Below are 11,315 nucleotides of genomic sequence, written 5' to 3' on the forward strand. Positions count from 1 at the left end.
TTTTATGGGACTACTGAATGTGTGTGAATGAGTTGGTCTAGGATTCATGTACTTGTTCTTAGGTTCTTTCTCTCTGTTGATTTGGCTTGCCAAAATCAGATGTGATGGTTCTGTTTAATTTTATATGTTACTTGTAATATTTGGTTGGTATCACTTAGAAGCCTGTTCTTTTCTAAGAAGGGAAAGAAAGGCAGTGAATCTGGATAGGAGAGAAAGTGGGGAAGAAGTGAGAGCATTAGAGAGAAGGGAAACTGTCATCATGGTACATTATATGAGAGAAGAATTTATTTTTAGTAAAAGTAAAAAATAAAATAAACAATTAAAAATGAGTTATGGAAGGGAAGCAGGGAACCCTGATGTCTCTTTGGGCTGATGAGGGAGGGGGACTTGATTGGGGGAGGGGAAGGGAAATGGGAGGCGGCGGTGGGGAAGAGACAGAAATCTTAAATAAGTAAATACATAAAAACAAATATGTTGAAAAGTCAGATCTTATTAAAAAATTCTCAAAAAGAAAAATTGTACATTGTTAGGAAACAGGTTAAAAAGAGCTCAATAGCCTTTTATTTATCAGGAAAATGCAAATTAAAACTACCTTAAGATATCTCACTCCAGTCAGAATGATCATATTTGACAATACAAATAACATAAATGCTGACATTGGGGGAAGGAAACTCATATATAAATTGTTTTCTGGAATGTAAACAGGAAAAGTCACTTTGAGAATCAGTCAGTAAGTTTCTCAAAAAACATAATTAGAGCTGCTATATGACCCATGTATCCTACACCTGGGCATATACACAATGGAATTTACATCCTCCTACCAAATCACTTTTACATCTATGTTCAATGTTGCTTTATTCGCAATAACTAGAAAATCAAATCAGTCTATATATCCATCAAAAGATGCACAGAGAAGAAAAATGTAGCATACATATATAATAGACTATTATTCAGTTATAAAAGAAAATTAAATCATGACATTTTCAGGTAAACAATGGAAGTAGAAAAAAACTACTGAGTGAAGTAAATCATGCCCAGAAAGATAAACACCGTATGCTCCCTTTCATATTTAGATCTTAGCTTTAAATCTTTTGTTTTGCATATAAAAATCTTTAAAAAATAACTCTGTGAAGAGTTCTTAGATCCAGGCAAAAGAGAAAACATAAAGGTAGCTAAATAAATGAGAAACAATAAAATATATGAAAGGGACTAGAAATAGCTTGAAATTTCTTGAATAAAGGTAGAGGAATGGATAAAAAACGAGATTGTCACTGCTATTAGGAAATCCTAGTGAAATAAAGAGTTTAGACATAATTCCATAAAGAGAAATGGATATTTTAAGCATAGCACTTACATAAAATTTTGAAAATAGGTTAATCTAGACATTTTCTATAAAATAATTTCAAAGGGAAATATATGAAGTTGGTAGAATAACCATGAAGTCATGGTACTAAGAAATTATGATAGTTGCTTTTGGGAAATTGTAGACTAAATATAAAATCAATGATAGATCAAAAATGACAAATGACATAGTGCCCAAGTAGACAGAGGGGAAAGGAAGGACAGAGGAATTTCATTTGCTTTAAAATTTTTAGTTTGGATAACTGAACAGATGATGACAAGGGATAATAAATAACTCCAAGAAGAAAGGAAGATGTTATAAGATCAGTTTTATTCATTAAGGTTTTGTGAGGCATTTAGAAAATTTATTATATAATACAAATCTTAAACTTGCATAAGAGACTGAGTTTAGAGACACAGTATATGAGTAAGCAATGCAGGAGCAATATTAGGAAGTTTTAATGTAAATTTGACCACCTGATAAAAGATATAAAATAAAGAGTGGAAAATGTAAAATCCAGGGAGCATCATTATCTATTTAACTAAAGCAAGAAAAGTAGTTCATACCAAAATAAAAAATAATAGTCAAAATATTAAATGCTCATAAAGGAAAGAGTAGAGAATTTCAGGGAATGGAGTGTGATTTTCAATACCAAATACAGTGTAGATGTTCAGTATTAAAATGTTGACAATTCTTCTTTAAACTTATACTTAGGCAGAATTGTATGAATGCAGCAAGATTAATTCGGCTAGACTACTGAATAAAGTATGTAGAGTTCAGTAAATTAAACATTGAGTAGCAATTTAAGAGGTAATACGGCATGAATAAAGAATGATGAGCATTGGAATTTCTAAGTTTCATACTTTTATACTAGTTGAAAAGCTAAGACAATTTAGATAATTTTTTCAATTGCACATAGTTAACATTTATTAATTGAAGATTTCTTATTGGCATTACTAATTTATATAATGGATAGACAGAATATTATTTCCATTGTATTAATGGCAACATTTACTCATGTGACCATTTGTACAATGGCTATCTTGATTAATGGACTGATATTAAATTAATCAATCAATATCAAAACAAATAAATTAAATTAATTAAATGCATCAATAGAGCTCATCATTTTTGTCATAGTAAAGAACAAGTATAAGACCATAGATAGGACACATGACTGCATCCTAATTTTGTGTCAATTAAAGCATACCTAACGAAGATGACTGTAATATTTCTATCTCATTGATAATGAATATTGAGAAACAACAGAATAAGAAGTAGTAAATTAGAAAATGACTCTTTGCAAAACACAATACACTAGACCTATGAAGAAGGATGATTAAAATAGGTGGCTTTAAGACAGTAGTAGTCTATTAGGTATATTCATTATTGTATATAACATTTACTATATATACATATAGAAAGAAGTTTCTGTCCTGACCTGCCCCATGGCTCTTCAGTCCCAAATAAACACACAGAGGATTTTATTAATTATAAACTGTTTGTCCTATTATTTAGGCTTATTTTTAAATAATTCTTATGACTTAAATTAACCTATAATTCTTACCTTTGCTTAGCCATGTGGCTTGGTACCTTTTCTCAATAAGGCATTCTCACATTTCTTTCTCTGCATCTGGCTTGCTACTGCATTTCTGTCTTTTCTCTTCCTAGAATACTCTTAGTTTTATTGCCCTGCTTATACTTCCTGCCTGGATGCTAGCCAATCAGAGTTTTATTAATCCAAAATGAGTGACATATCTTTACTGTGTAGAAGAGCATAACCCCACAGCACATACACAGTGAATCCTTCAAGTAGACTATCATGATAGTTACGTAATGTTATGTCACCAGAAGTATGATGTAGGATTCCCTTCTGTATACCATTGGTTAATAAAAAGGCTGCTTTCAGCCAGTAGCTTAACAGAATATGCTGCACAGGGCTTCCCAGAGCTAAGGTGGTGAGGACAGATCTCACCTAGTTGTCTCAGAAGCATGTGAATATGCCTCTGCCATGATGGACTGGGCAGAGCCAAAAAGCAAAGCTGCCTTAGTTCTAGCCATGCTGCTTAGTGCTTTAAAAAGTGGTCCTGGTAAGAAAAGGATTACAGATATACAATAAAGACAAATTCAGTTGAAAAATATCTCTAAATGAATTACAGTGTGTAGGCTTGAAAGAGAGAGGAAAAAGTGTATAGAGAGTTATAAAAAGAAGTAAATGGTTTTTAAAAAATAAACAAAGGCTTTAAAAATACAAAGTAAACTTGTAGAAAAAGTAAAAGAATAATAAATATATGTCACATAAAAATGTAATACACACAAAAAGTTTGCATTATGTATGTTATTGTGTTTTCTTTAAAAATTTTGACTGTGAAGGAGCTAAGTACAGAGAGACATTTCATTACATGGGCTGCTAAGCTAAATCAACATATATTTTTAAAGGTATCTTGACTTCAAAATGTGAGTCTAAGGATTAGTTGCTTTGGAAAAGAGGTTCTTTTGTTTCCACAGAAAATGAGAACCTGTGTATTACTTCCAGGATAATGTGGTTTGATGGACTAAGAACCCCCAAAAGGTTTCTATGAAACCCCCCCAAATTACCTCACCCAGCAAAAAGCAGGAAGTAGTTTGGAAGAAACTACACCCAAATTCCATAAATGATTGTTCATAAACATTTCTTTACATTTAAAGAGGGATATGCTATAGAGATGGATACTTTGCATTGGTATGGATCTTGATTTATTGATAAAATTTAATATCAATTTTGTTGTATATATACATATATGCAAGTTTCTGCTCTTAATTAAGGTTTTATGTTCGTGCAGCTCATTTAAAACTGTGATGTACAATTTAAAAATAGATTAATGGTTAGTCATCTGTAATAGTCAAGCTTGTAGTCATGTTAGTTAAGTTTTCAAGATGTACAGAGATAAATTTTACAAGGATAGTTATTCTTCAAACCTTTCAAAGACCTACAGAACATGGCATTTAAAATGTTTAAGAACTTAGGACTTTTCATAATAATGAGACACATCTCCTGGGAGCTCCAATCTACTTCAAGAAGATAATGGGAATTGAAGATGCTCCTTATGAAATTTGCTAGCTATTCAGGCAAGAAACTGCAATTGCCTGGACTGCTTGATGTTATGCTGTATAGAGTGGTCATGCAGGACCCATAGAAAAATGACAAGTGAACTTTCTTAAAGGTGAGATAGTTTTTCAGTGTTCCTGCTTCATAAAAGAGCCTGCCAGACATTCTTCAGGTGACAGAAGAAAGAAACTGAAGGACTTTGCCATTACAAGGCAGAACAGATCTTTGGGTTTCCTGCTTCATGGAAAAAGTCTGCCAGATACTATAGGCATGTAGGCTGAATATTGGATGACCCAATATTACAGAAGAATGTTGGGTGACTGTCCAGGCACTGAGATGTCTCTGTCAATTTTAGAGTTCTGGAAGTTGCTTACAACTGTAACTTAGGTAATATTGTATCCTTCTGAAGTCTTTGATGAAGTTTAAGTATAGATATAGTTATAGTTTTCCTTAGTTATAATAAAAGATAAAGTAGATATAAATATTGTAACTGTAACTCTTGCTTGATACCTGTTTTGTTATATGTAATTTTATTATAAGTTAAAACCTTAATTTGCTATTAAGACAGAAAATGGGAGGTAATGTGGGGTTCCCCTATATACCATTGGTTAATAAAGAAGCTGCTTTCAGCCAATGGCTTAACAGAGTGTAACCAGGCTGGAAAAGATATATATGAATGTATACACACACACACACACACATATATACATATANTGGAGAGAGAGAGAAGGCAGAGACAGTGAGAAGCCATGTAGCCCCACTAGAGATAGATGCCAGACAGAATTTTACACAGTAAATCACAGCCACGTGGCAATACACAGATTAATAAAAATGGCTTAATTTAAGATATAAGAGCTAGCTAGAAATACACCTAAGTGACTGGACAAGCAGTGAATTAATTAGTACAGTTTTGTGTAATTATTTTGGGGCTTAGCAGTCAGGAATGAACAAACAGCCTCCACCTATAAAAGTATTTCATGTAATGACATTTTTTAAAATTTTTTTTCCTTTTTTTAAAATTTATTTTTCCATTCAAAAAATTTACACTTCCCCCCTCCTCCCATTCCCCTCTCACTCCCCCACTTTCCCTCCTTCCTCCCCCTCCCTCCTTAAGAGAGGACAGGGAACCCTGCCCTGTTGGAAGTCCATCCCCCCTCCACATCCAGTCCTAGGAAGCTTTGCATCCAAATAGACAAATAGACTAGGGTCCCAAAAAGCCAGTACATGCAGTAGAAAGAAGTCCCAGTGCCCTTATCAATGGCTTCTCAGTCATCTCCCCTTTACAGCCACTTTCAGAGAGTCCGATTTGATTTCATGCTCATTCAGTCCTGATCCAGCTGGATCTGATGAGTTCCCATTACAACAGACACACTGTCTCAGTGGGTAAACCAACCCCTCGCAGTCCAGACTTCCTTGTTTATCTTCTCCCTCCTCCTGCTCTTCAACTGGATCTTGGGGGCTCAGTCCATTGTTCTGATGAGGGACTTTGTCTCTATCTCCATCTATTGCCGGCGAAAGACTCTATGATGATATTCAAAATAATCATCAGTGTGTTAGTGGGGCGAGGCCAGTTCAGGCACCCTCTACTCTGCTGCCCAAGGACCTAGCTGGGGTTATCCCCATGGACACCTGGGATCCCCTCTAGAGCCAAGTCTCTTGCCAACCCTAAAATGGTTCCCTTAATGTAGATATCTTCTTCCCTGCTTCTATATCTGTCTTTCCTCCATCTCTACCCTCCCACTCCCCCAAGCACTCTCCAGTCTTTCCTTTTCCCTTCTCTCTCCCCCTCTCCCCTTCCCCCACCCCCACCCCTACCCTCACCCCCATGCTCCCAAATTTTGCCCGGGAATCTTGTAAAAATTTACACTTTCTTCTGAACAATGTGATGAAATCCCAAACCATTCTGTATCATTCTACTGGGGACATGAATCATCCCTTTGTCTAAAATATAAATACAGTATATGACTAACAGTTACTTATTAGTAGTCCGGTTATCAAGTCATTGACTCAAATGAACTTTATTTTAATTAATAGCGTCCCTGTTTTAGAAAAATGTGGTAAACATTGATTTTAATAAGGGAGTAGTAGGTTCTATTGATTTTCATTCTCTCTGGCAGCTCATTTTTAGTCCTTTTTCTTTCTCTTTATCAATGCTTCAGAAAGGTCACATTAGAAGAACTGAATATTGGAAACCTTTGATTATTGTGCAGGGAAAGCCACTGATACTACCTTTTTGATATTTTCTGTAATTATATAGTAGGAAATTAAGGAACAGAAAAATGAAGCCTAGAATATTATAATAGTATGTGATAAACTTATGTACGCTCAAATGATATTGGGAAAGAAGCTGGTAGAATGAAAGAGAGTGAAAAAGATATAATCAGTAGAGATATAATCTATGGTTTGAGTTTGAGAAGTGGGAAAGCCAGGTATTAAAATTGCAGATGGAGAAATTAGTATTAAATTGGAAAACAGAAGATTCTTTTTTTTTTTCATGAGAGGGACTGATATATGAACTACACAAGAGTTGACCAAAGAATGACTCCATCCTTCCACTCGAAAATAGAAAAGCTCTTATCCTTAGTTTTTAATTGCCCACAGAAGGTTCCAGAAACTTCAGATTCCCAATGCTCTTCACTTTAGATGCAAATGTTGCATAAGAGAATTTTAATTTTGAGAAGAGAAGCTCTGAAATTTCCTCTTCCCTTTCATGGAATATGGGCATGCACCTTGGTTGTAGCTTTCTGTCTTTAGTCTTACTAGACTACCTCCTCCTTGCTTTCTCTTCCTTACCTACTCAGTAAGGGAAATGGTGTTCATCAGCAGTCCCTTTAAAAATCTTGAACCCTTTTTGGGATTTTTTAGTGTCCCCAAACTTCTTCTCAATTCTTCTTATGTAATAATCAGTTCCCACTACTCCCACATTTTCTAGTGTTGCAAGCCCAGTTCTCTGTTTTATATCTCTGACAATGCATCCCTGAACCTTCTCTCCTATACCAATTTTGGTTTAATGAAACAAAAACAAAACACATTAAAAAAAAAGAAAGGAGAAAGCCCATATTGTATCATTGTCATGATACAAGAAGACATGAAATTGTTACCTAACTATGCCTATAGCCCAGTTCCTCTAGCTCTTTCCTCATCTGTTACCCAGTATAGAAATTCTATCTTGCTTATCAGCAACAGGTATGTTACTGAAGACCTCATTTTATTCACTAGCTTATGGTCTTCTTGAAGACCTTCATTCATGCGTCCTTTTCCGCGTTCACTACAGTACTTACAGTATCTGCCTTCCTGCGCTTCTTTTAGGTAGTTTAAGGTTGAATGACATTTCCCAGCATGCCATGTGGCATGACATAGTTGTTTACCCTTTGTGAGGCATCCTGTGGAATGTTCCTAAACTACCCGGCAGTAGGCAGTCACAGCTGAGTACAGAGGGCTTTGTGAGAGGATCAGCTTCTCTGTTTTCTGGAGAATTAAGGAGAGGAGGAAGGAGGTAAATGAGGAAACAAAGATTCGACATGGACTGAAGTAGGAATGAATCTGGAGGGGAGGGGGCAGCAGTTAAGCCACGTGTGTGGCAACTGTGTCAGTAACCATAGTGGAGGTACATGAGAGTATTAATTGGCTAAACTGCAAAAGTCATGGCAGTTGAATTTGGAGACCACAACAGTGGCTTCCACCATACTGAAGTAATCAAATTCATTAACAATGAAGTCCTTATGAATGGAGGGGGTCCAGAATTCTATACGACCTTTAGATCTCGGTCTTGGAATGAGATAGAAGACCACCTTCACACCATCCTTGTTGACCCGAAAGTGCCACGTACCCTAAAGAGGGCTTGTACCTGGAGTGCTTTGGCATTGAGTGTGAGAGTAGGTGCTAGGCAACGTGAGCAGCAGGCACGTAGAGTTGGGAGGCTACAGGAACAGGTCGGAGAGCATGAAACAGCTTCCTGGACTCTGGCCTCAGAACTACAGAGGTTGCGAGAGGAGAGGGACCAGGCAGCAGCTCAACTTGTTTTTACACAGACTGCGTTACAAGAGGCAATGGATGAGCGTGAAATACTGCGTGGGAGGCTGCTCCAAGCAGAGAGGTCTGCCTTGCCTGATGTGCCTGAACCTAAAATGCAACAGGGTAGTGCATCAGTGTGGTCCCTTGAGGAAGAAGAGCAGGAAGAGTGGCGATCTAGAGAGGCCCAAAACATGCCCAGTTTGGAGGCCCAGATGCCTGTCCCACCAGTCTTGTCTTATTTGCCAGGACTTCCTGGTCCTTGGGTACAATCAGTGCAACCCTTTCTTCAAATGCCTGTGCCGCATCCACTACCACTCAATACTCGAATTCCTTTGGCATTCCCATATTCAACACCTGTGCCACGCCCATTAGTGATGGAATCAGGAGCAACAACAGCAGCCATGGCTACAGTTGTACCTCAGACAGCTCCTGCAGAAATCTACCCACCTGGCATGTGGGTTTCAATGGGGTCACGGGAAGCAACAGCTTCCCCTTGTGGCCAAACTTTCCATAGGCATAACGAATATCCTGAGAACCTCCAGGATGTAAGTCATCTGGGAAACAGTGTAAGCCACTGTGAAGAAGGTTCAAATAAACCCCAAGGAACACCACCCCATGGGGACAGCAGCAACAACAACCACAAGGAAAGTCATGTCACATCCCAGATGAAGGTTGCCACTGAAAAGAAAAATCCAGTGAAGGAGCAGGTAACCACTGCACTCGAGGTCAACAGTAATCACAGCATAAAGGAAGAACAAGTAATGCTTCAGGGGATGGCTTGCCAGAGAAATGAAACCAGCTGCACCAAGAAGAAATATCCAGGGAATCTCAACAAGGTGGTTGGCCTAAAAGATAGTGTCAGCCATAGCACTAAAGAAGATTCAGTAACTCCCCAGGAAACAGTTACTGAGGTGAACAAAACAAGCCCAACCCTGAAAAAACATCCAAGAATTCTTCTGAAAAGGCCAGACCTGGGAAGCAGTGTTAGCAGTGAACAGAAAGAGGACCCAAAGACATCCCAGGGCACAGCTGCCCTGGGAGAATATAACACAAACACATTTCAGCAGATGACAACCCTGGCTACTGATGCAAGCCCTAGTTTGGAGAAAGATGAGGGGACTGGCAATAGCCAGGGCCAGAAAGAAGAGCCAAATAGTTTCCAAGCCATTGATTCCATGCAACCTCAAGGAGTAATGACCTTTGAATCCATGCAACCCCAAGGACTAATGGCCTTGGAATTCAAGCAACTTCAAGGGGTAAAGGCCTTTGAATTCAAGCAAGCTCAAGGGGAAAAATCCTTTGAAACCAAACAACAGGAGAAACCCCTCCCATATACTCCAGCGAATTGGGTCTGCTCATTATGTAAAGCTGTGAATGGCTCCTGGTGCAAAGTCTGCTTTAAATGTGCAAAGGTGTGTGCTCAACTTGAGAGGAAAGATTTTCACCCAAAACCAACTTATTGATTTCAGGAAGGTAAGTCCAAAGAGAAAACCAATTTCTTAACATTCACTCCCTCTTCTGATCCAACTACAACTTCACAGAAAAGTTAAATGTAAAAATGTATAGAGTAAAATGTAAAGTCCATTTTCCAAATGAACTACTTTTCCTCATTATGGGAAGGCACACATGCATACAAATATGGCAATGTTTATATTTTTATTATATTAACTTACTTGAGATAAAAAGAACTATTTTGAAGTGTCACATCCACCTTTTAAATTGTGATTTTTTTTTTTATTTTTCACTATTTTGCAGATGGTGGAGTTGGTACAGCTGTTCCCGATTATATGACATCCCTAAGCAGCTCAACTCATGAAGCTTTTTTAAACTATTCTTTTCTCGTATTAATTTTCTTTTCTTAAAAAAGCATACATTTGACTGGAGGCAGCCATATGATAGCACAATTAAAAACACTGTTAAATTTGTAATACCTCTTTTCCTTGAAAACGAAGACATCTTAAACAATTGCTATGTTTATGCTTGCTTCTTTTTGCATTCTACATTTAATGGGAAGGTCCTGTTTATTTTGTCTCAGGACTACTAAAGGTTTTGTTGTTCAAGAAGGTGAACATATTCCTTTAGAATGTTCCCTAAGAGAAAAATAAACAAACAATGAAACACCTTATTATAATGGAATGAGACTCACATTGGCTTAAGTCAAGAAGCATGATCAATCGAGAAAGAGGAAATTCTTTGGTGCTTATTATGATGGGAGATGGAGAATGAAATAATTTTTGATCATAAAGAATGAACTTGTTGAGAGAGGCAGAGATGTAGTACTAATAACAAATTTGATAAATTTCATGCAATTCATGAAACACTTGCCAGTGTTTAGTGTTTGCTAGGAAATGAACCTTTATGGTATTTTCTGGTCAGTACATCATGATTGCTTGTGGTAAGCTTGCTTAGATGACAGGTGAGAGTATTGTTTAGAAAAAATAGACTGGCATGCATTTTTTTGCTTATAAAAAAAGCCCAGGTCCATATTTGCATTCATTTCTAGGGTCAAAATTCAAAAGTCTTTAATGAATGGACTTACCTTGGTTCTTTTTCTTGGCCCCAAGTGGGACATATAATCAAAAGCAACATCATAAAAGTGGCCTCACAAAAATACAGGTAATGCTTTTTGGACTTCTGTCCATTTCTTCTCTCTCCAGTCACATGTTGCAGGGGAAGGCTGCAGATTAGCCTTGAAATAACCACACAAAACTGTATTAATTAAATTACTGCTTGGCTTTTAGCTCTAACTTTTTTTTGGCTAACTCTTACATCTTTTTTTTTTTTAAAACCCATTTCTATTAATCTGTGTATCGCCATGTGACAGTGGCTTACTGGCTATGTCTTGGCAGCATGTCTTTCTCTAGTGGCAGA

At 37.1% G+C, this 11,315-nt stretch overlaps 1 protein-coding gene across 1 annotated transcript; it reads left to right on the plus strand.

Moving 5' to 3' along the window:
* Positions 1-8,074: 8,074 nt before the first annotated feature.
* Tex13c (TEX13 family member C) lies at positions 8,075-9,907 on the plus strand. The gene has a single exon (XM_050118874.1). It carries the CDS (start codon positions 8,075-8,077, stop codon positions 9,905-9,907), a length of 1,833 nt encoding a protein of 610 aa, XP_049974831.1.
* Positions 9,908-11,315: the final 1,408 nt, after the last annotated feature.

Source organism: Alexandromys fortis, unplaced genomic scaffold (genome assembly GCF_014885135.2).
Source record: "Alexandromys fortis isolate MF-2015 unplaced genomic scaffold, M_Fortis_MF-2015_v1.1 scaffold_114, whole genome shotgun sequence".
Classification (NCBI taxonomy): domain Eukaryota; kingdom Metazoa; phylum Chordata; class Mammalia; order Rodentia; family Cricetidae; genus Alexandromys; species Alexandromys fortis.